General features: G+C 35.5%; 1 protein-coding gene across 4 annotated transcripts in view; it reads left to right on the plus strand.

Moving 5' to 3' along the window:
• The window catches only part of LRBA (LPS responsive beige-like anchor protein), a 411,064-nt gene that overhangs the window by 90,555 nt on the left and 295,047 nt on the right, over positions 1-25,462 (plus strand). For 3 of the 4 annotated variants that reach the window (XM_056360770.1, XM_056360786.1, XM_056360792.1), the window contains 4 exons: positions 7,738-7,871; positions 16,766-16,844; positions 17,100-17,233; positions 19,545-19,606. In XM_056360770.1, coding sequence (XP_056216745.1) covers positions 7,738-7,871; positions 16,766-16,844; positions 17,100-17,233; positions 19,545-19,606 — 409 coding nt within the window. The remainder of the gene's footprint in view (positions 1-7,737; positions 7,872-16,765; positions 16,845-17,099; positions 17,234-19,544; positions 19,607-25,462) is intronic. The other variant, XM_056360779.1, reaches the window with a different exon arrangement.

Genomic DNA, 25,462 nt, shown 5'->3' on the forward strand with positions numbered 1-25,462 from the left:
TGTATTAGCTTCCTATGACTTTTTGTGTTTAGTGGGTGGGGCTAGATGTGTGAGAAAAAGTAATGAACTAGTGTAAAATATTTTGCCCTTCAGCAGTTGCACGTGACCTCAGTATGTCAGTGGCTTTGTGTTTCTAGGTGGCTTAATTTTTCATATCCTTGCTATTGTGGGTATGTCTGGTAAGCAAAAGCGTACTTAATGATGTAGAAGTCTTACATTGTTCTAATTGACTAGAGGTATTTACTATAGACGCAAAATTGTGCATTAATCTATGATAAGGCATGTTTTTAACTATCTAGTAAATCAGCTAATTAAAAAGACAGAATAACTGTGTATATGAACAATCTGTATTTAAAATTATATAGACAGGAAAGTTTCACAACCACTTGAAGGTGACTGTATCTTTGTATAGTGTGACTCTGCTTAAAGTACAAGTTTATGCTCTTAAATGACACCTAGTGACAGCAGCAGGAAGGAATTGTACCAGGGAAAGAGAAAACTTTTTATAAGAAACTAATAGAGCTGGAAATAGTAGCTTTTATCTCTGGGATAGACAAAAATACTAAGGTACATTGGGAAACTTTGGAAAAACAGGCTCTGGGATGCTCTCTTATTTTCTATGTCTGGCTTACGGTTAATATATTGTTTGATGGCAAGCACAAGTTCTGTGAGTTAACTTTTTTTTTTCCTTTTTTAAAACGGTTTGTTAAAAGTTGTTCCCATGTAGCAATTTACCAGTGGGGTATCTCTGGGAATTTCAAAGCATCTCTCTGATCCTGCATTTATCTCAGGAATGCTGTGTCAGAAATCAAAACTCTCCTCATATCTTAAGGATTATCAACTTCCCAGCCATAGCTGGAGAGTATACAGTAACAGCTATGTGAGTGAAACCTTACTGAAAGGCTGCCAGGTTGCAAGCCTTTGCAAACAGCTAGGTGTATGTGTTCATTCCCATGCCAAAAATCTTCCCCTTATCTTATGTGAAGATATGATCTTGTGATTAGTGGGTGCCAGGGGTTTATCATGATAAAGTTCAAGAATTGCATTGGCTTTTTCCCAAGATCCATAGGGACATGAATTAATGTTCCAATTGCAGTGTGTCCTAAAACAACAGGGTTTTTTATTTGATAGTAATCTTGTAGGAAAGGGGGTGTGTGTGTGTGTGTGCGCGCATGCACGTGTGGCTGGCTAATGCATGGACATTTAAATAAAACAAATAAAAATAACTAAAGCTCAGGATAAAAAAATGACGTTTCTCTTCAGTTAGTCTAATAAAATCAATAACCTATCACATACTATTTTTACTATGCAATTTAAAATAAAACCTTGGTCTCTCCTGGCTTCTACTGCTCTTTGTGGAAACATTCAATAATCGTGTCGTTATAGGAAGCTGATCCTGAAGGTTCAGAGGAATATAGGCTCTTAAATCATGGTCTTCTACCACAGAGCTTAAATCTGCAGCCATGCTGTAACTTACAGAACAGATATGTTAATAAGCTTGTTTATCATTTTGGAACATCGTCTATAAGCTGCTTAGTTTGGCTCAGCCTGTGTTTACGCATTTGTCAGTCAGTGGTGTGCACGTACCTTTGTAATGGTTGGTTGTGGTGTTTCAGTTAAATTTATCAAAGTCCTTTTTTTTAATTTGAAATGAATACATTTTAGACATCATTGATTTGGACCTCAAATGTAAAAAGAATAAACTTGTTGACAAGATTAAGTCTGCCAGGTACAGGTAGAGACAGAATATGACAATGGAGGATCTGTAGATCAAGGCACATAGGCTGTGATGGGAATCTCGGCTCTTTTGGCATACCAACAATTTGCATTCTGCAGAGGCTGAAGAGGCAAACCTTTTGAAGTCCTCTCCCTGCCAACCTGATTTTAAAGTTCTCTTAGAAAACTGATTGTATTCTTTCTATCATCTCCCCGGCCCTCCCCTCTGCTCTGATCTCTCACGGTTTTGGGAATCTGCTATTCCTCCTTTCTCCTTGCGTATTTCAAGGGGGGCAAGAACGGGTATTATCTGCAGACAGCAGAGCCCATAGAATGACTCTGACATGGCAGGCTGCTTGCCTGGCTCACAAAGTAGAGGTAAAAATAAGTCTCTGATCCTCTTTATTGGTCTTTTGCTTATTGCTTAGGAGCCCTGCAGCACGTATCATTCTGGTAGCCTGGAACAAACCTCACTACTTTTGATTTTGAATTAAAACCATTATCCCATAGGGAAACAGTCAAGCTGTCACCTGTGTTGCTGTTCAGTGCTAAAAATATGGAATGCTAAGAATTAAATCTGTATAAATTCCTGTATGTCAAGAGGAATTAGAGTGCATGTAAGCATTTGTAATTTATAGTGAGATCATCAGTTTGGCCTGGCCCACGTTTTACTAGGGATATTTGACTCACACCCAAGGAAAATTTGTAATTTGAAATATATTTATAATTAATTGCAGACTTGCCAACTTAAATATTTAGGAAAATGTACTCAAAATTTAGGAGATATTTAAGGATACTTTGTATCTTTATATTGAAACAGAAGAACTGGTGATCTGAAACCAAGAAAGCATTCAGTAAGTAAACCCTTACAGAATTTGGCAGAATAGATCATTATTGTGTAAGCCTTTGTCTGCGATGGAAGTCAGTGTTCAGCTCAGTGGTCTGTGCTCATTCAGCAGTGAATAATTGTCTGCAACACGAAGGCTTCTCTACACTTCAGCATAATTGGGACTAATAACACACTGACCTTCTGGCTAAGATGTATTTATGGTGGCTAGTCCTCACTATGCCTGACCTACGTTTATCAGTTCATGTGCTGTAAATTCCTACTTTAAACCTCAGATATTTGATTTTAAATGAACAAAGGCAAACATCTGATATGGTTATGTAAATGAGGCAACTGAACTACCATTTTTACCATAGTGCTTGAAGTCTGCTGAAATAACCTTAAGAATATTTTTGAGCAATTTTTCTAGTTTAATTTTTTTCTCCTGTATCTGAATGTTACGGTAATGGATGTTATAACATACAGATGTAACCCAAAAGTAGAGAGTGAATCGAAATGGTGTGATAATGTGAATGTTAAGGAGTGAAATGTATTGATGGTTTCCTTCCATGTGACATGTCTCTACCTGTTCGTGAAGTTGCTTAGCAGATCTTGTTGTTCTGATGAAATTAATGCATGATTACAGATGTTTCTTAAATATATTATTTTTGTAGATCTGAGGAAATATACTATAAGGCCACTTATTGAAGAATGTTGTACTCACATGTGTAGCAATATTTAACTTTTTAAGAAATGCTTATCAGTTTAGCTACAAAAAAGGACTGTCATATCTGTGTACTCTTTAAAAGCGAATGCCCTATTATTTGAGAGAAGTTGAAAGCACATTAATTTTTAAGACTCTTCTCTGAAAAATGTATTTGATTTAATAATGTGCTAAACACTCCATGTTTTCCACATAGTTTATTTACTACAATACTTAATCTTGTTTTTTCCAGTCTTATACATTCTTTCTTCCAGCTGCATTCATTTTACTTATATTAGCATTTAAATAATCTTTTGAAAGAACACCACAGAGGAACATTGATGGTTAACGGCAGATATTTCTGTTTGAACACAATTGCATTTCCACCTAAACATGCCGATAAAAATATCTCTACTACACAAAGAAGGAAAAATGTAGGAATTTCAGAATGTAAACAAACAAACATGACCAATGTTTATGCTTCAAATATCTTAATTTACTTTCCAGTATGAGGTAAATATGAATCTGTACCTGATTGCTGAGCTGTACTTTCATACCTTGAGGAAGTTCTGGAAATGGAAGCTCTTAAAACAAGTCCTGCAACTGTAACATTGGTCATTTGCACCATTGAAAGGGAAGATATACACAGTAGTAAACATTACACTACAAATAATGCAGCAGTGCTTAGCTAGAAAGAAATTATGTTAAGATATTGGATGGCTTTGGATTTTTTTGAATTGGAAGGTCGTGGCAACTGACCAGAAGACAAAGTACATTCAGGGTCTGGGGTTTCTTTATATCATGTTTTTGGACAATATTCAGCACTTCTTTTGGCTGTGTTGTTCGGATTGACAGAACTGTCAGGATAAGGGACCTTCTTTCTGTACAAGATGTACTGTTTATTTTGTTTTGGCTGAAGAATCGGAATAATTTCACTTGACTGTTGCAGATGACTATCTAAAATCTGTTTAGAAGTAGTCTGAGACTAGGAAACAGCTTTATGGTGAGTTGTTCAAAGCCTCTGTTTCCCTCCAAGGTTCAGATTTTTTAATGTGAGGCAGTAATTCCTCCAGCCCCTACCCTGTCACCTTTTATTTTGCTGAATAGTTATGGAGCACAGCAGAAGTCTTTGGCTGTGGTGCATCATGAACACTGAGCAAGCTTGTAACAGAGGGGAACCAGATCTAACATGATATTTAAATATAGGAATTACTGTAGAATTTATGATGAAGATTTAAATTTTTTTTAATATTTTTTAATTTTTTCTTTTTAGCTAAAAGCCAAAACTTTTTTTCAGTGGGATATGATAAACAACCTAATTTTCTCAGAGAACTTTGTGACGATGTCTCTTGCTCAAAGCGTGTGGTGACTGTCTGCCATGGACACATGTGCACACCCATGTGTACTCTTTATGAGGCAGCATACATTCTTCAGTATTTTGAAGTCTGAAATGTACTTATTTGTATTCCTTCAATCAAAGTAAAAGGAATGATGTTAATTTTTTTTAAAATAAGCCTGAACAGCTGTACTTTGCAGCTGTGTATTCGTGACATATTCCTGGTGCTAGTGATCAGAGTATCTTCCTTAAAGTGAATGCCATTGCTAGATACTGAAAATTATAATGGAATTGTTAGAATATAATTCCTTTTTTATGTACTTCATGGAAAGTAAGTTACAGAAGATGAGAATAGCAGCTGTACTAGTATTCCCAAACTTGTATAGATTTGAAGGTGAGAAGGTATACAAAAGATCTTAAAAGGCAAAAGGGACTATTGTGGTCATTTACTGCTGTCTTTTGCAGCCCAGGAAAAAAAAAAAAAAGTCTAATTCCTGTGCTTGAATGCACCTCTCCTTGGGTAGCTTTAGAGAGTCAGGTAACTTGCTGAAACTACTCCCTCAGTGCAACTACACTTAAGCATGCTGAAGGTCAGTAGGAGTTTACAGGAAGAAATGATAATATATAGTGTTGTGTCAGAAACAGCCCAGAAAATGGAGGGCTGTTGTAGTTGGGATTTCTTTTGTCTCCAGTCAGCCAGCTGCAGATGAGCAGTGTTAAGGTAACAGCTCCATCTGCACACAGCCTTCCTTGCTCCCAATGCAGTTCCAGGACTGTTACTTGCTCTGTGAGGAGCTCCTTGTAGTAGTGCTAAAAATTACTTCTAAAATTTCTTCTTGATCCTTCCAGCGTGTTCATTTCAGTATTTTCATCTGAAGGGGAGCAGTTCTAATGTATAAAAGTAGTTGAAGTTCAGCCATTTATGTATAATTTTAAGGTGTGGGTTTGGCTTGCCCTTTATGACTTGAAATGCAACCTGTTTTGTAGTTCCCGGGGATCTTAGTAGAGTCAGAGAGTAGAATCAGTACTGTTCATTGGCATTCAGAGGATACAGCCATTTTGATTTGATGTTTTGAGAGAATTTTGATTGACTTTAAGCCCTGGAAATAGAAAACTTCTCTAGATTTGTTTTTACCCTCAAGGTCATTTGGTGAAAATTAATTACATGAATGATACGTTTTGAACAGACAGTACCTCTATGGGCATAATTGCCATCTACATGTGTACCAAAATTTGTCACTAAACATTCCTCTCTGTTCACCTTGCATCCAGTATAATTGTATATACTAGTCAGCAGCAAATGGGTAGTTGTTTCTGTGGTTTAATGGGTGTGAAAAAAAATATTTCCAGCTTATGCACTGAGAGAGTCCACATGAATAGATACATATTTGTAATATGTCTGTATGATTTGGGTTTAATACTGTTGATCAGTATTTCTTGAATTGGATAGCTATACAGTAAAAGAACTTAAAATCTGTAAAGGAGCTCACCTGGGCTACAGTGCTGCATTATGGATGTTGGAGAAATGTCCAAATGTTTGCTGTGTGTGGGTGCATCTCGTACTCTGTAAACTAGTATCTATTTCCCAGCCCCTTCCAGGTATTCGAAGAGTTACTAGTAGCAGCAGTTCCCAGAAAGTGAATGTCACAGAGCAAGAGTTCCCCTTCTTATACCTGGATGATGCAAAATTAATTGGTAATGTGGCTATAATTTAGAAGACAGTCTAAATATATGATTTTTTTTTTTTTAGTGCATTGTTGATGTTTCAGGGAAAGTGACATGAACATATGAGCAAAATTCATGGTTTAGGGCTTGGGGCTCAGGTGTTGTTGCTTCTATTTTTTTAGTGTATAGTTAACATTAGCAGTCACCCTTATAATGATATGACATGTATTGCCTCCAAGTATGGTGCCTACCTACTCCTGCCATTAAGGAGGGTTGATTTAATCAGTAATGTGGTCTAGCTTCTGTGACATACTTTGGGCTGAAGGAGGGAGTCAAATACAGTCCTCCTTTCCTATTCTAGCAAGAACTGTTTTTGAAACATTTGACAGAACTTCTTTGCTTCTTACTGTCCCACTTGAATTTGGGTCAAGTTCCGAAGTTACTTCATTTCGAAAAGGAATATTTTAAAGCTATTAAGGGAATTCTTTCAGTGTGTAGTTATAGTACTGTCAACAAAAGATGTGATTAAATAAATTGAATGTTGAAGACTTTCAGCTTACGGTTAACACCAGGTAATTAAAAGTAAGCGCTGCTGTGGGAGTGCATTATATATCAGCTGTACTCTTTACCTCATTAGCTGGGTTTTTGCATGTTTATGGAGCTAACTTGCAATTAAAAATGCCTTTAACGTATGCTTAACAAGGCCTTTTAGGTATTTGGAATAAAGTACTACAATTTAATTGAAATTGGTATAGCATAAATTGATTTCTTAGTAATGTGAGATAAATCTCCACGCCTAACTTGTCACTTTGCATCTTTTCCTCTTGTGTAATCTTTAATGCTGACTATAAGGCCTGACATTTAATTTATATAGAAGATGGAGGTTCTTTAACTCCAAAGACGGTTTTGATTTGTTGTATGAGTAAAGCTTGGTTGACAAGACATACTCAAATTCATGCCTTAGTCCTATCTTTCAGATGTGTGCGTGTTTGTATGGGCATATGAATATGTGTTCAGATGTTTTGTAGCTATAGTGTGTGTATCTTCAATTAGTCTTCTATTCTGCATTAGAATACCAGTAGTAGCATACTGTCAAGGCAACCGTTGGTGTTGATAATTTAGCTTAATGTTTTGAGTACTGTGATATCTTTTGTAAATAGTTCCTTGAAGTTTAAAACCAAATCTTAGGGAAACTAAGGTGAAAACTAAAACCTACTTGCAGGTCACTTGTCCTGCTGGTCTTCTAACTGTGTACTTGTTTGGCAGGGATCTTGTAGAAGTGGATGGGATATTAAAGTGTACCATAAAAGCTAAACAAAGGTGATTTTTACTTTAGATTAAGGTAGATTGCCAAAGATGATGGAAAAAGGAAATAGGCAAGGAATGGTACTTTTGCAGGACATAGAAGTCTATGTGCTAGATGTGTAAACAAGAATCATGATGTGTGAACCTTCATACAATGTGAGTTACATTTTTTTTATCTTTACCTAGGAGTGTTGTTGTACCACCAAAGAAATCAACCATCTCCTCTTCTACAGCTGCTATGGGGATTCCTTCAAATGCTGTCAGTGTGGTTTCTTCTTTAGATTCAGCCCAAGCCCCAGATCTGTCAGGAGAATCTCCTGGTGAGTAAGGGTAGATTAACTGAAATCCCAGTCCTGCCTCTCACTTCTCACTCTCTCAGCATTCACTCTGAATACAAATGAACAAGTTTTTGTTACCTTGTTTGTGTTATGTGAAGGTGAGAAGTTTTTCGTTATCTATATCTCAAAACCACTGTGAGAACAGTTGTTTTTCAGACATCATCATTAGTTGCCTTCTGTTGTAACACTGATTAGTGTGTGTATATATATATAATCTGTCTATATATGAGTCTTGCTTATACTAAGAGTATTGATACTTACTGCTGGTTGTATGTTCTTAGGCAAAAATGTACCAATGATCTGGGGAGATGGTGTTTTGCACTCTTTTTTTTTTTTTTTTTTTTTTTTTTTTAACTAAGGGAGTGTATGTGGTATAACATGTCCTGAATTACCAAGTCAGACAAAAGGACCTTTGAGACCTTTGTGTCCTGCATACTACTTTGTATCTGCGTCCCATGCCTTGACATAGCAGCTTGCAGGCCTGCTTTTGGTGTCTGTGCCTCTAACAAAGACCAGTACCAGCTACTTTACAGGAAAATAGAAGTGACTCTAGTTTGAACTGGACCAATTGTCAGTGATACTGTATGAGTTCATGAATGTAAGAATTCATCTTTTTTGGTTTTTTCTGTGTGTTCATCTCCAAGATAATTTTATTACTCCTAGTTTTGATGCTGTAGCTCCACAAATGTACAAGATAAAAAAAATACTTACAAAAGTAGTGCTGTATTAAAAAAAAAGAAAGAAAAGCTTTGTTAAACTTGTTCGGGGTTCTCCTTTTGCCTTGATCTAGCAGAACAAATGCAAATGCCTGAGCAATGTTTGTCATAATCTCAAGACTTCTCAGTTTCTATAAAGGAGGCTTACTATATTAACTTGTATTTAGTATAGGTACGATATATTCTAGAGACTACTTTTTGTTACCTAAAATACAAGCTTATTTACAAGTCGTAGGGTATTTGTCCAAGGATATATGTGTTAGTGCTAAGTAGGACTGAAAATTATATACAAGTGTTTCCAATAGCTTTAGCCTGAGGTCATATTCAGTGTTGATGCTGAACTAATTGCTTTGGACAGTTTTTTCAGTGGGGACAAAACTGAGTAGGTTGCTTATAAGCAAGTGGTCCTTTGAACCCTTAGTCTCTCTGGTTGTTCTGTATGAGATAAATGATGTTAAACCTTATATGCTATGTCAAAGGCATGCCTTTCTACTTAGCCATGTTTAAGTCACAAGGCTGTGTAGGATCTCGTAATTGTTTGTACCCATAAAGTCTAACATCAAGGCTTACTGATTTGCATCTTAATCAAGGAAATCTCAACCTATGCCTGATTATTGGCATTTCTTCTCAATGTTTGACTTTCTTGATTCCTGTTTTTATGAATTTATATCCAAACTGCAAAGGCCGAGGGGAAAAAATGTAATCCATTATCATGTCCTCTAGTACTCGTGTGTCTGGAAGATATTTGTTGCCATCTTCAACTGGCCATGGCATTTCTTGGGAAAATCAAAACTGTTTTCTTCCAGCCATGAGAAAGTAAAAAAAGAAGCTATTGAAATCTAGTATGTTCTTATTATTTGCGAAAGGGAGAATCCATTTTGTCACTGAAATTGCAGTAAGTAGCACTACACTAGTATAGGAGTAGCGTTTGGGCTAGGAAAATCAGCTCTCTCTTAAAATGCCACAGTTCTCTGGGGAAGATTGGCTCTGAGCAGCTAATTTATTTTAAAAATAATAAAACCATACCTACATTGACATTGGTTAAAATAATTGCTAATTTGTTAACTTCTTACTGGTTTACCCAGGTTAGATGTGGGCTTAATTATTACACTTTCTGGAGTCAGTATTCACTTGCTTTTAATAGAAGTAAAACAGATGAACATCAATTTTCAGATTTAGTCAATCTTTTAAGAACATATAGAAGAAAAAATAAGTGCTCATGTGCCTGTAGAATGTTTAAGAAATCCAGACAATAAACAATACTGATGTGGTTTGTAGCTGTGTGACTTCCAGCATGTCTGGGACTTTTGGCAAAAATTGGATATGTAATCTGAACTGATATGCATAAAAAGAAAGTATCAGGATTAAAAACAGTAGACATGTTTAGACTGGCAATCTAATTAATTTAAAGAAGAAATAAAGGGATAAATGAAATCGTGCCTTAAACAGATTAAAAAGTGAGACTGTTTATTTTCCCCCCCTAGTAAAATAATGGCATGGAAACAAAAATTTGCGGAGTTCGAGTGGTTTACACTTAAATGATTGCAGTTTCCATGAGTAACTTAAGTTTGAAATGAAGTTCTGTGTAAGGCCTTTAACGTTTTTTTTATTTATTTGAGGATACAAGTAGAAATAAACAAGCTTCCTGTAAACCCAAGATAAATATATAATTTTCCCCTGAGTTCAAATCACATGTTTTTTCACTGATTTTTGTTTTCATGCAGCATCGATCATCATGCAGGATCAATACATTGTTCTCATTTTTTTTCAGCTAACGTTCATTATAAGTCTTTTTACTTTTGTAATTAAGAAAAAAAAAATTTTAAAAAACAGCTGAGACTAGGGGTTTATGTAGTGAATATGAATTTTGGATTTTTTTTTTTTACTTTTTATATGGAGGCTATTTATTAAACAATACTGCCACATTTAAAGACGTTTCAGCTGCTTTTTCTGAAGTTAATGAATTTTTTTGTTTTCTGTGCATTTATTTGCTATGTTTTAAAAACTGATTAAGCAAACAGAACCTTAATATAATAACATATAATGCTTTACTGTGGAGACTTGAGTCTCCTCCAAAAAAGATGAAAGGCAGATACGGATATTGAAATGGGATTAAACAGCAAGTGATGGTGTTTTAGTTGTAATGTGTACATAAGCATAATTTGGGAGTAGGTTTTATATAGTGTGTGAGCATCTTCTGCCTGTAGATGGGATATCAGAATTGCATTTTCACGGTAGGATCTTTGTAGAAATATTAGTCAGTCTGTGTGATTCCAGATGCCTCCATTGCCATCTACATTTGCTCAGAATTCATCACCCTCCCTCCCAATATTTTTTTCCGGAAGTTTGCATCTTGCCTGTAACTCAAGGTCTGTATCTCAGATATTTGACCCTTAAGATTGTCCTAAGCTCATATCAAGTAGATGTGATGTGTCCTGGCCTACCAAATACAAAGCGTTGACAAGGTGGAAGGATAAGAATCTAAGCTCACTCAGTTCCTCTGATATGTTGAAAGAGAGTAAAAACATGTTTTAGCCTTAGCTAGGCTGGCCTTTTTGGAGGAGAAGTTTCTTCACCTTTACTTATTCAAGCTGCAGAGTATTTCACAGCACAAAAAGCCTTTCCTGAATACAAATATGCCTGTTGTGGTTTAAACTTGCCTGTCAGTATGTTGCTGATGGCGGATATTTGAGTGGTTGGGCTGCTGGAATTGCTACTCTAATTGTTGAAAGATCTTGGAAATGAATGGAGAAAATAAAATCCCTTCGTGGTCTATGTTGAGCTAATCATTTGTCTCTCTGTGAAGGGTGGTATTGAGTAAAAGAGCTTATTTACTAGTAATAATTGAGGAGGAGGAGTTTATTGAGTTGTTTCTTCCTTGGATTGGCTCATAGGCTGAATGAGAGATGCAGAAATTTTACACGTGCTGTGTCCAGGAAGGGCTATTGGAAAGCAGGACTAATGTTTGGATAGACAGCTCTTGGTGGAGTTGTCTGAGCTATTGTGAATATGCTAGTGGGATGCTTGTATTTTTGTTTGTCACTTGGTTTTCTTTTTAAATCTTTCAATTACAGTTGTAATGTTCCAAAGTGATGTGAACTTTTTTGAACTGTTTTGCAGTTTGCACTTCTACTGTTTTCTCTGATGGTCTTCAGTTTCTTTATGTAGTTGAAGGATTTCACATGCGTTTTATTAGCGCTTCACTCTGAAGAACGCAGTTTTGGGGCTTTCACTATTCAGTTTGCAAATGATTGTTCATATACAGTTTTTATAAAGAGAGTATGAAAAGTCTGTAGGAAACAGGAGTGAATCATGTCTTGTCCTTACTGATGCTTACAAGTTCGACTTGTTTTCTGTTGCCTGCCTCCTCCCCCTCTTACTTGAAGTTCTTTGATTTTTCTTTTGTTTTGCCTCTGAGCCACACAGAGTTGCCAGCAGGATTTCTGCTTCTCCTGTGCAGAGACATGTGCTGTTCCCAAAGTGTGAAGTTGTAAACAAGGCCATGTCAAAGACTGAGGTGAAAAAGGAGGGGGATGCTTGGAAGAAACCTGGGAATAAGCAGTAATGGAAGATAAATAAAGGAGTTGTGACTCCTGAATTCTAGCTGCACAGAGAGGAAAATGTGGATTTTCTTCCACAGTTGGCTTGTTTTGCAAAGGAGAATGGTATTCATTGACTTTTATACATAGGTGAAAATAACCTTGAAGTCTCACAATAAAATAAGTTAGTTGCAGATAAGGTAATGGAAAAATGAATGTGAAGTGAGTGATCATCTGTGCAGAGGTAGTTCAAGAAATTCACTGGATTATAGTAACTATTTCAAAGAGAATTCCAACTTTACAGTAACAGTAGTTGAAAGCTAGTTACCAAAGCAGAGTGACATTTTTAAAAATCTCAAATGCTAATGATATGCAATGGAAATGGTTTTTAATACTGTTTCAGCATAAAACCTGTTTTTAAAGTAGCCTCTCTTTAGAGAAGTTTTCACCATTGTTTTGTGAAATCTGTTTTGGTTTAACCTACAGATGTGTTTATGTAACAGATCCCTTAGATTAACTTGTAAAACCTTTCATTGTAGTCTTGTATTGTACACTTCCAGCCCCAGAAGTGTATTTTTCAATGAGCTCATTATTTTATTAGATATTCCTTCTATAAAGGGCATCGTTGTATTTATGTGTAGTAGGTCTGTGGTACAAAACTAAGAGGTATGGTTATTTAATTCGGCTCCCCCCCCTCCTTTTTTTTTACTTCATCCTCCCACAGTAAAGCATATCATGCACTGATCCTGTATTGCCAAGTATACTTTGTAAGTGTCTATGCAAAAGCATAAGGACCTTGCACAAAGAGTTTCTTAAACAATACTTTATTGCTAGAGACATTATTTGTTTAGACCCTTGGGGACCTTGAATAAACAATAAGGTTTCACTGTAAGGGTGCTAGACAGATGATCTATTTGCATTTTCTTTTATGTTCTTGCAAATGTCTGTAAAACTGTCAGTTTGAAGGAGCCAGTTTATCAGTGAAAGGATAAGGAAGAGATAAGTCAGTTTAGTTCCACATGTTTGAAGTAGCTACTGCACTTACTCACATGTGTGTTGTGGATGAAAATATGCTACTGAAGTATTTCAATTTTTTTTTACTAAAGGCAGAAAAATTAGTAGAATAAAAAGCCATTTCTAAGTTAAATGAAGTTAAAAGAGTACTTCCACAAAACAAAATATGAATGCAAAAATTACTGTGCCTAATCCTATCTAAAACCACCCTGAAAGTCTCTGCTGTGATAAATCTGAGATTCACCCCTTTTAGTGAAATATATTTGAGTTTGGAATGTGGATTTAGGTGATGATAAGCATGAAGAAATTCAGGCCATAAATATCCTTACATAATCTTCAAAAAGAATATCAGTTTATATAGACGCCTGCCTTATGCGGTTGTCAAATTCAAATTATCAGTGCTTTTTCTGTTATGTCTATATTTAAAAGTTCATTTTAACTTAAAACTTCATAGAATTTTACATTTATACCTAATCTGTTAAGCACAATTTGTTTTGATTTCTAGAAGAAAAAAAATCATGTCCTGTGTTGCTAAGTGATTTCCTTTACCTCCCACTCTAACCATTTTTACTGGTGCCATTGTGTGTAAAAACAGAAAACCAAACAAAAAACACAATCCATCCCACAAAATAAAACAACAAAAAATTCCAGTTACCCCAGATTGAGTGTATGTCTCTTTATTGGCTTTGTGATGGCTGTTACACCCTTTCATTATCCTTAGATATTTCCTGTCAGTTATTTTCTAATTTTTCCTTCGGTTATTTTGCTCGTGGCTTAAATATTCCAGTGAATTATTTTCATCTTGTTTAATTTTAAAATTCCTGCTACTATGCTGCACTGTTAAGTCTTTTTACTGATACAGTGATCCTTCATTTTGCTATGCATTTAATATGGTGGGATATTAGTTGTGTATACTTTGACTTTCTGACATACCCAATAATTAGTGGATTACTGGTCAAAGATTTTATATGTAGTAAAAAGCACGCAAGCATTATATAACAAGACATTCTACATGTGCAATCTGCATGTTGAGAGGGTTTTCTTATTTTGAAGGCTTTGGATGCTATTTCAGTTTCGTATTTTGTTGAAATACCCAGATCAGTGTGCCGATTTCCCCTTATGTGCCATGTATGGGCTTTAAGTCCACTACTAGGATTGTGGATTTAACAATATTTTCAAGTTAGAGGGGCTTGTTTAGTGAGAACAGGGATGTTGGGTTTCAGGGAGAAAGCTGGGTTATCATGAAAATGAAATAATTGCTTTAAATACACTGCCTGTTGGATTAAATCTTTGTGAATACTGAAGTGTGAATGTATTTGTGTAAATTTAAAAAAAAAAAAAGAAAAAAAAAAAGAAGGAATTGAAGGACTGTAGCTATTAAGTATCCCACAAACAGCCTTTGAAACCACTGAATCATGTGGCTTGTTTCCTTCTGTGAGCTTTGTTTTTTCTGTACAGGAGGCTCTGTTTGAATTTTCAGCACATCATTTGACTGGTTTTCCTTTGGGAGTACCTAAAATACTTCTTGGTGGTTTGACTATGTAAAACTAGTTCTTAAAGAAATGGAATTGTATCCATGAAAGTTTTGAAAATATTTACAAAATCTAGCAGTGACAATTGAAATTTTCAGAAATATGTCTTTGATTTGCCTTCATTAGAATAATTATTTAGGAAACAATGCCCAGGAGACTTCGATTCCACCCTGCTTTCAGTTAACACTTTTTTTCCCACTTTGTCCTTCACTTTGTATGGGTCATTCAAAATTTCTTTCTGACCCTGTCATCCTAAACAAAATTCAAAATAAGAGATTCATGTTGAATTTATGAAAAGTGTGAGCAAATCATATTCCCAAAGATATCTCCACATTCCCAAAGATATCTCCTACTTCTGGAGAAAGAAAAAGAAATAAGAGCAAAACTTTTCAGCATTGGTTTAATGTATTAGTTTCTGTGCTGCCTTTGAAGCAAGATTAGAGGAAAAACATCTTTCCCAGATCGGGGGGTGGGGGGGAACCAAACTGCAAAACCCTCCAATATTTCTGTGGGGAAGCTCTGTGTGCCGGTGTTTTGGAGAGGAAGTTTGAAATTTGACAGGAGAAATAAATGTAGTATCCTAGAGATCCGTCTTTACCATCTCTTTACAAATCTGTTCCACTTTAGTCAAGCAAAAAGACTTGGGAAAAGTTGTATTTGACACAATTTGGTAGATGCTTTCAAGATCTTGTCAGGTTATTTCCAGACAGGTTGCATTTGACTGAGCTCACTCCAGTGTAGGCGGTACGATCAGGATTTTTTCTGTAGTTATAGTTCTGAGTAAGAGTCTCATCTCTGCTAAGGTAAATGTGAGAACTGAAGTAATTAAACTCTTTTCTTTCATGCTTTTTACCTTGTTTTTTACCTTCCCCCCCCTTTCCAACAGCATAAGACTCTAAAACTGGCGAGGTGTGAGGAAAGAGAATAGGACAGGGTCTAAGGTTGGAAAGAGATAGGATTGCAGATGGACTAGAGGCAGTCGTGCTCCTGGGAAATGCACAGAAATCTGTCTGCTGAGATTCATTCCTCTCTATAGTTTGGAATGCAATGCAAGATTTGTGAGTCACCGTTCCTATCCTGGCAGCAAATATCTGTGAAATCTCTGGCTGTCTTGCATACCCCCTCTTCATCATTGCTAATACCAATCCATACTGTAGTATGGAGGTTGTATTTCTCTTTATATACTGAACAGCAGAATTTAGTATTTACAGATTCCTATTCTGCTGATGAGAGCCATGTAGTGTCAATTTGACATAACACAATTGCATTTTTTTTTTCTAAGTGTAGGATACATAAATGACCCAGTCTTCCCTATCGACCTTTGAATAATTGATGTGGCAAAGTTAATAACTCATAAATGAGGTTATACTACTGCTATCATGCTAATGATGCTGGCAATGCAATGGAGAATTTTATCATAGCTGTCTTTGTCAGAGTCCCAGTGTTGCAAAAATTTAAAATAGGGTGTTGACAATAGCCACTCTTTCTGTATTCTGCTTCATTTTGACACAAGCATGTTTTAGACGAAAAAGTCGGGGTCTTCTGTGTAAGTTCTTGAAATTGGATGAGCTCTTCCAGTAACCAAAAGAGATGCTTTAAAATGTTACCATTTGGCTTTATATTATTATATTTTAGTTATTAGTGTATATTAGTACATTACAGTAGTATTAAGGGTGTAAGACATCATTTATATTCATTGCTTAAGATCGTAAGTGTTCTTATATTTCTTCAGAGGCAATCATGGCTTGTAAGGCCAGAAGGGATCACTGCAGTCTACTCTGACTTCCTTCACAAAGCAAACTGCAAAGCTTCTTTGAATTCATTTGTTTGTGCTAGAGCAAATTTTTAAAAGCTAGCCATGACATAGCTGGTAAATGCAAATGTAAGTAAATAGGAGTCTTATAGCAAATAAAGTTTGAGGTACAAAGAGGTGAAAGGGTTTACGTAGTCCTCACAGACACTTGAAAACCATGGTTTCTCAGAGGTTGAGCTTACAGCTTTAGTTTCTGGTCCAGTTGTCTAGCCTCAGGCATGTTTTCTTATGTTATTTGCTTATTTATTACTTTCTCTTGTAGGAAGGGGCTCTTCTAATTCAAAACTGCCATCTGTTCCTACCGTTTCTTCCGTGCCTGAAGATTCTGCTTCAAATATGAGGTAACTATTTTGGCTGAACATCTGAATAGCTGTGAGCTTGCATTTTTGGTGTTACAGTTAATAATCAGATTCCACATCACTTAAGGGTGTTGTTTTGCTGATGTTCAGTACCTAATGAAGGTTAGGGGAAAATATGATTGGATTATTGATTCCTCCTTATCATATCATTTAAACATTACCAAAACCTATACTCCTTTTTACAGAATTTCAGCAACTTCCTTCTTTTTTTGTTAATCACATGTATCTCTCTACTAGCATTACAGACAGGCTTGAACATGCTTTGGAAAAAGCTGCCCCACTTCTGAGAGAGATTTTTGTGGATTTTGCTCCCTTTCTTTCTCGGACTCTTTTGGGCAGCCACGGGCAGGAATTGCTCATAGAAGGTACAAGTAAGTTTCCATTTAAAACTATTTTTTTGTGTGTGCTTTGTTTTACTTTGGGAGGCTAAAAAATTCTATTTCTTTTTTTGCTGACTGCCTTAGAAGCTTTCTTCCTGCCTTCCACACAGAGCTGTCCACTGGATTTCACTGCCTGCTGTTCCTCTGTCTTTAGTCTTCTGAGGTCATTGTCATTGCCTCCTCATCTTTGCAGTCTCTGCTATCGCTTTGCCCTCAGCACATATCATAGTTTTCTATATCTCATCGTGTAGGACCAACTGCAGCTGTCTTTTCTGTAGTTTTCCAACTCTTCCAGGGAATTGCCCCATAGAAGCTGGTGTATGAGATGTGTTTAGTGAGCCTTAAAAAGAAAACTTGGTGTCAGAGTCAACACTTCTGTACAAAGTAAAGTATATAGGGTGGAAAGTGAAGTACAAAGACCTTGCATTTTTATTGTGATATATTGTGATAACAGAAGGCTTCTTGGGAACTCCGTCAGCAGAGCATGTTATGGGGTATCTCTTGCATGTGAATCTGCTTCTGTCTTCTTGTTTTCTAATTGGCAGGCAGGCATACGGATAAGAGATACTTTGTCAGTGTTGAATAATTCTCTGGTGCTTCTGGGAAGGTGAAGATTCAAGTGCACAACACGATGATCATGACTTTTCTTGGTGTTGGCTTAAAATGATTGAGCTTTGAGTTTTCTTTCTACTGGTGGTTTCTCTGTTTAAAAGCAAAGCTTAAGTCTGCAATGCAGACATTAATGGCTTCAATTTTTAAAAAATCATGTTTATTGGAACACTGAATTTAGTAGTGAACAATAGTTTTTCAGTTTTCTCATTATTTGGTTATATCATATGAATTGCTTTGTCCACTGATTTATTTGGCTTTTAATTTTTTTTAGAGTGAAAGTTGCAGGTTTTGTCCAGTTAAAGCAAGGAATTCAGTTAGGGTCTGAGCTTGTTGCAGCTTCCAGTAATGAGCACTGCCATGTTAGAAGCTCACGGTTGCTTAACTTGAGCTGATTGCTTGCACATGAGCTGTGTTTGCACTAATAGATAGTTGCTTCCTGTGGAATTAAAGTTCTTTTTTAAAAAATATTTTTGAAACTACTTGTTGTTTAGTGGATTAGGACAGGCATCCTGTATGTAGTGCTGAATATGATTAGTATTGCCACAAACATAATTAGAGTATCAAACACTGGTAGGTGTTTTCACTGGAGACTGCTGATACCAAACTGAGACTTCATTAAACTTCACTGAAATTAAAATTATTTAGTTTAGGAATTTAGCTTGCCTACCTTTTGGGATAGGAAGAAGTGTATGGATTTCTTCTCTAAGACTGGAAAAGATGGGCTTCTACTTTTGATTATATATGTGAGCATTGATGTATATGTGAGCTGATATACATTTTAATGGAAGCTGCCTTGTGAAAAATTTCATTCATTTAATAGGAATAACAGGAAAGAGATTTTTTTCAAAGCTTTATTTGCCAGGGAAGTAAAGATTCTATTTAGTTATACTTTTTTTTTCTTGCCTGAAGATAAAGATAATCTGGTTTGAAAGTATTTTGTCTATAATATAGACTATATACACAGAGAGATGAGTGTTTCATAAATTGGATGACAAAGAGCAGGAAAATTATTGGGAGTGTATGAACTGTCTAGATAAAAATAAACACACAAACGCAGGTTTTGGGCCTAAATCGCCACCCCCCCAAAATGCGAATACAAATAATAATATTAGTCAAATTAGTTTATAAACAATTGAGAATATATAATAAGTTACTGCTTGCACTTCTGCTAAGGTTTAGTGTGGGGTTAAGGGTCAAAGTACTAATAAGAGTGTTTGGGATGTCTGCTGCCATGAAACAAAATGGAAACTTGATTGATAGCTGGGGGCTGAAAGGAGAACGTGCAATGGAGAAAGCAAAGGTCATAAAGCCATTTCCCTTCTCTGCATATATAATGACCCAGTGCTTCAAGAAATAGCAAAATGTAGATACAGTGGATTAATATAACGTATGTTAACCACACTTCTGATCATTTTGACACACAAATATTTATGAAAGTGAATAATGGAGTTAATGTGTTACTATTAGGTGCATCTTTAGGTGCAAGGCATGGAATTTATGATCTCCCTCTCACATAGATACTTTTATTTTGTGCTGGTAAAGTACAGAATTGAACTGGAAGTGGTATGAGAATTTCAGCTTTCTTTTGATTGTCAAAATGCTTCTAATCTTTTGCATCTCAAAATAGTTTGTGTTAACAGCTGGTGCCGTATAAGCACACATTTATGTATACCATTTTTTCCTTTTGTAGGTCTTGTGTGCATGAAATCTAGCAGTTCAGTTGTGGAGCTGGTGATGCTTCTTTGCTCTCAGGTGAGGTTTAAGTAATGAAGTTGTCTGATCTCTGAGCACAATGGAAATTACAGTTAAAATTTTACTTTAAATTTAAGATTATGTGTAATAGGTAAAAAGATTATGTGCAGGGCCTTTTGATTAAAAAAAGTAATTCACAGTAACTGCATCTGTTCAGTTGGAGAGAAGATACTAAGGGTTTTATGTTACCTTACTATTGAGCATTTACATAACCTTGATGGTGGTGTGCCTAAGTAATTCTATGCTGTCATTTTTGTAAGATAAAATGGGATCAATAAAATATTAAGGTTATAGAAACTGATTTCTGCATCTAGGCATGCTGAATCCTCTGGGAAAAATAGAATTTTTCCTTTTGTGTAGAGGTTATGCTATGAGTGGTAAAGAGTTTTGGAACCCTGTCATTCTCAATTGATTTGACAAATACTAAGAATTCGAGAAAAAATTAGGAAAGCAACCACAGTTGTGAGCAGTTTGGGCATTCTACATTCCTAAAGGCAAACTGACTTTAGATATTGAAGAACCTGGGAATTGCCTGTTCCTGTGGTTAGAAAAGAGCCAGAGCCTGAGGATCTTTCTTAAAAATGTGTATGCTATATTAATTGGATTTTCTTTTCAGGTTTCTTGCTTTCTTTTTTGTAATTAAATGGAAGACTGTTTTTATTGAGCCTTTCTTCTGGTGCCTTAAAAATGATACCTTTCTGGTAGTAAATTCCCCTACTTAAAACTTTAAAATAGCCTTTTTTAATGGGAATGGTATTGGTCTAGAGGTCAAGGGTTCTGACCCATTTCAAAACCTTTGACCTTCATTTACAACCCTTATGGTTTGCTTGCCTGACGAATAAGGATAATGCAAAATTAATGTTTCTTCACATCGATTTATTCGTTTTAGTGCCTATATTGCCAAATTTATTTAGAGTGTGCTGATAGACATTTCATGAATACAAATGAAAGAATCATAGAAGGTGTGAAAAATCGATAGTCTGCATTGTCAATAAAGTGCAATAAGAACAATTACTTCTGGAGATTACACCTAATAGATTTTACAATGAACTAGTGAAGAGTAGTTATGTTTTCTGGTGAGCTTATTATTAATGAATGTATCTAGAACTTTGTTCTAGTTTTCCATCTTCCTCAGGAAATATATTTTTACCCTGAAAGGAATTTAATATTCCTTATGGAACTTTTGGAATTTAGAGATGGTTATTTTTACATACGGCAATACTGGAAGCAGGCATTGTTCACGACTCCTAGAATATGAATTTTTTGCTGATTTAAATTAGAAAAGAATCCTTGCTACAAATCCGTACATCCATATACAAGTTTTAACTGTTCATTCATTAATGTATTAGAGTAAAACTAATCTGAGTATTAAATATGTGCCTGACAGCTTGGTATTACCATTTTAAAAATTAGTTTTCAGTATCCATGCTGCTTGTATCAATAATTAGTGGTTGACCTTTCCTTCTTTTTTGGTAGGGTAATCTAATCTTTTTAAAAATCATGTTGTGCTCTGTACTGTACGTCACTTGTTTGGTTTGGGAAGGGGAGAGGATAAGGAATAAATGACGTGCTCTAATGCATCTATTTGTCATATGTGTCACAGTGCCACTTAATGTTAATCTAATCAAATTGAGGATTTTGTGATTGCTTAGCAGTGCTAGTTGCAGAGTCTGAGGTTGTTCTTTGTATAGTAGTAGAAATAAACCAATAAAGTCACAAAGCCCTCAAAGTCTTTTTAAAGTTATATAGCAGCTGTAATTTTTGGCAGAATATGAAAAATGATGTGAGAAATGAATCTGAAATTAGCTCCAGATGTATACGGATTGTTCTGGGGTGATAATTACATTTTTCACTTTGAATTTTCCTAATTCAAAGAGGTCAGCATGGCAATCACAGAAGTGATTTATTTTGTTAAGAAGTAAACTGTCTTTTGCTACATGAAAGCTTGAGAGATATGAAATTGAATTTCGAGCTGACATTTTACAGATACTGGGAGGAGATGGGGGTGAGCTTGATTGATTTTTCTCTTTTTTTTCTCTTTTTTTTTTTTTTTTTGGCCCGAGATAGGGTGGGAAGTGAAGTGATATCCTTTTGCTAAAATTTTAATTAATTTTTAAGAGGAGATGGAGAGGATGAAGTGCCAAAGATCAAAAGATCAGGTCAAAAACTAGTTTTTAATCACATAAATAATGTGGCATAGTTGCAAAGTAAGTATCTGCAAATTTGATTTAAAACTTCACAAATTTGTCAGCCATCATTTTATGAAATTGAAAGATTGCTCTGATTAATATCTTTGGTGGGTTTTATGGTAACATCTTTCTGAAAATTTGTTTTAAACATTGTATATGTGATGTGAGCACTTGGATTGTTTTTCTGAAACATCTGTAATTTTTCTGATTTAAATTTGTGGCTGGAATATGTTTTTTCTTAGCAGTGCAAAATGGAATAATATCTCAGAAGTAATTTTTTTCATAAAATTGTGAAAGTAAATCTCCCTGGCAAAGTGACATAAATTCAAAAGATACCATTCTTTGAAACGATTTTTGACATCTGGTTAATTTCTTCTCATGTTTAAACTTCATATATTTAGGCATATGGAAAAAGACCTTTGTTTTTGTGTTTTCCTTCAGTGTTTATGTGTTGATATATTGTTTTATGTTTAACACAAGGTAAAAAGAGAAACAGGTGGTTTGAGATACAGACAAAAGGCTTTTTCTGAGACAAAAACAGTTGTGTTTTTTTGATAGACATGCTACATTTGGAGACGTGTCTCTCTGTATACTTACATTTATATAAATCTATCAAAACATAAAGAAATCCTTCATTTAATATTACTGCAAAGTGTTCCTGCTGATTTGACATTAATATCATTTTTTAAAGAATCGACGTTGCATTCAAGGCCACTTTATAAAAGCGTTGTGTTGCTCATCCTAATTCAGTCTGACACACATTCCAATAACACTACCTCCGTTCTAGGGTTTAAAACTAAATTTATGGCTGAGCATTGTGAAGTGCATCATTTAAAAATGGTTTCAACCCAAAACATCTAATAAATAAATAATGTGTATGGCTACTCAGTAGCAGACTTTCCAGACTAGAAATCATTCCATCGGATACTCAACAGTCCACTATCGGAGAGGGCTGTCAGATAAATCTTATAGTAGCTGCATTCATGTCCTGTAAATCACATGTTATTGTCTGAGCCTTCTGCCAGGTCATCTATTCTTTTCCCATTTATCAGAAATGCATACAGTACAGTGAACCTAGAAGCACCATCTAGTCTGGCCTGGCATCCTTTCGGGGTAATTAAACCAGCCAAAAGAGAGAAGTCCTGTGTCTGTTACCCTTTTTAAATGAGTGACGTCAGGATGTTAAAGGTGCTATTGTGAGGCAAGGCTTCTGCCTGGAGAAACGGTGATATCACCCTTGAATAAAGCATTTTCATCTAAAAGGAATTCCTATGCCTAAAACGCAAAGGGGCGTGTATGAATTGAGGGCATGTTTATCCACAAAGCAAATAGGCTACTGTGCTTCCTTTCATTTGTCAGATGTTTTTGTGAAATATGTGACTAAATAGGAAAAACTGTGATCTTCCCTACTATCTCATGAAGGTACTAAAAACATTTATCAGTTGCTCACATACATGAAGCATTTTTGTATTATTATATTATTATTAACTCCAAGGTGAAAAGGTATAAAGTTAGGTGAAATAGGTTCCATAGGTTGCCTTGATGCTTTGACCTTACAGAATTTGAAGCAGTTGAAAAATGCTTCTCTCTGTAGTAAATCAACTGAATTGTCAGTGGAATATGTGTAAGAGAACTAATTAGGGGGTTCTTGTCAGATCCATCTTTGACTTAAGAGATTTTTTTGTCTATTGAATCTAAATTTTTTAGACCGTATAATAAACTTACACTAACTGACTCAAATACTGTTCAGCTCTTGTATATTTTTTTAAAATTGGTGGAGTGCCACCCAACCTTTTAAAAAGTTTGCAATTAAAAATTAATAAACTTTTATGACACCACCACCACTGTCTGCACATATACCTTGCTTGCTGGTTCAAGGTATAAAAGCTACTTGGTTTCTCCTTCCTCTGCCCCTTGTTGTTTCAAAGGGATTAAGGGCATATTCTTGATAGCTGATGGCATATATAAAATGAAGACCAATGTTTTAATACATGTAAACTCCAGGTATTTTATCTTCTAGAAATATTGATATGATATATTGCAATATAACTATATAGCTGTAGCTGTTAAATTTATATTAGACCTTGATAAAGTGTGTCTTTTATGGGGCGATGGAAGAAGGAAGCATAAACTCCAGATTATTTTTTTTGTGTGTGTGCAGTGATAGCATCAGCTCATATGGCCTAATGAAGTATGATTACAGTTGAATATGTCATGCACTGTGCTGATCAGTTTTGGAGTTATTTTTTGGAGAGAAAAGCGTGATCCAATGAGGTGCATGTGCATCTTAAAAATACAGTAGAGGCTGATTAGCAGTATTAAAGCAGAAAAAATTACACTGTGAAAGTTGGCTTTACTCTGTGTAGGCAAGCTGTCTTTTTTTTTTTTCCTTGTCTAACTCTACTCGCCAAACCAATTGTCACTGGTTAAATGGTGAAACGTTTGCAAAAGGTTTTTCTTTAGCATGATCATCTTTGTTTCATGTGCTACTAAATCACTTCGCTAACGGGTTCTGTGGCTCAGTAAGAAGTCAGTATTCATCTTTTGCATGGGCAGTATCTTAGATGCATCATATCTCTTGCTCTGGTAAGAGCATCATTATTTAAATAATATCAACATGCAGTCATGCACCCATACAAACAATATGTTAACGTATTTCCTCTAAGTAAGAGCAATAGGATGGTAGTTAAGTTTTCCAGCAGATTTTTGCACACATGCACCCCTCCTCCACCCCAATACTTAGTTTGCAAAATGCAATAGGATTTCCAGGTTTTTCTGTGTATCCTGTACTCAGAAAAAATGTTTTGTATCAATGATCTGAATTCCTTACCTCAGGAATGGGTTTATGCGGTGTGTTCTAAAATGTTGGTAAGCCTTTGAATTACTTAGAGATTTTAGTTGGTGTAGAAGTTGACTGGTTTTCAGTGTTTGTTATCTGCAGAGAGAACACATTATACTGATGCTTTGTGATCTGCACTGATTCCTAATTTACCTTTAAGTGCAATTTGATGTGATGGATAACTATAGTGTTCACTACGAAGTTTTAATTGAATTGGGTATAGGTTATCTAAATGTCACTATGATACCGTGGCAGCTGAACTCAACAGAGGCACCAAAACTCTAACCATATCCTGGTTTAGACACAAAGAGAATAAAAGCTGTTTGTATGCTTTTTGTGTGCCCCAAGTGTTAGGTGATGATGTTTTAATCAAGATAATATTTTTCTTTCTAATCACTTTGCCTTTTAATAGCTGAAAGTAAGGTTAAGAAGGATTTATTAATTCTTTAGGTCCATGATCTAAAAAATGTATGTTTTGGTACAGAGGGTAAATTTTCTAGGGATTTTGTGAGCTGCCAAATGACTTTATATCAATTTTAATGCATGTTCTAATTTCCTTTTAAAAGCCATTTAGAAGATAGCAGGAGTTGGAAGTTTTTCTTTCCATACAGTGTGAACGTCTGCCAATAGGATCTTTGTTTTTACTGAGATGAATGTAGCTGTATTTGAGTAAAAAAAACCCACTTCAGTAATAGATTGCTTTTATGATAAAATTATTAGAAATGTAACTTTATTAGACAAATGAAAATTATTTAGACCTTCACAAATAAAAATAGAAAAGAGACCTTCCCAAAATCTAAGTTGTTCATTTCAGGGGAATACGTTGTG

Source organism: Falco biarmicus, chromosome 1 (assembly GCF_023638135.1).
Source record: "Falco biarmicus isolate bFalBia1 chromosome 1, bFalBia1.pri, whole genome shotgun sequence".
In the NCBI taxonomy this organism is placed as follows: domain Eukaryota; kingdom Metazoa; phylum Chordata; class Aves; order Falconiformes; family Falconidae; genus Falco; species Falco biarmicus.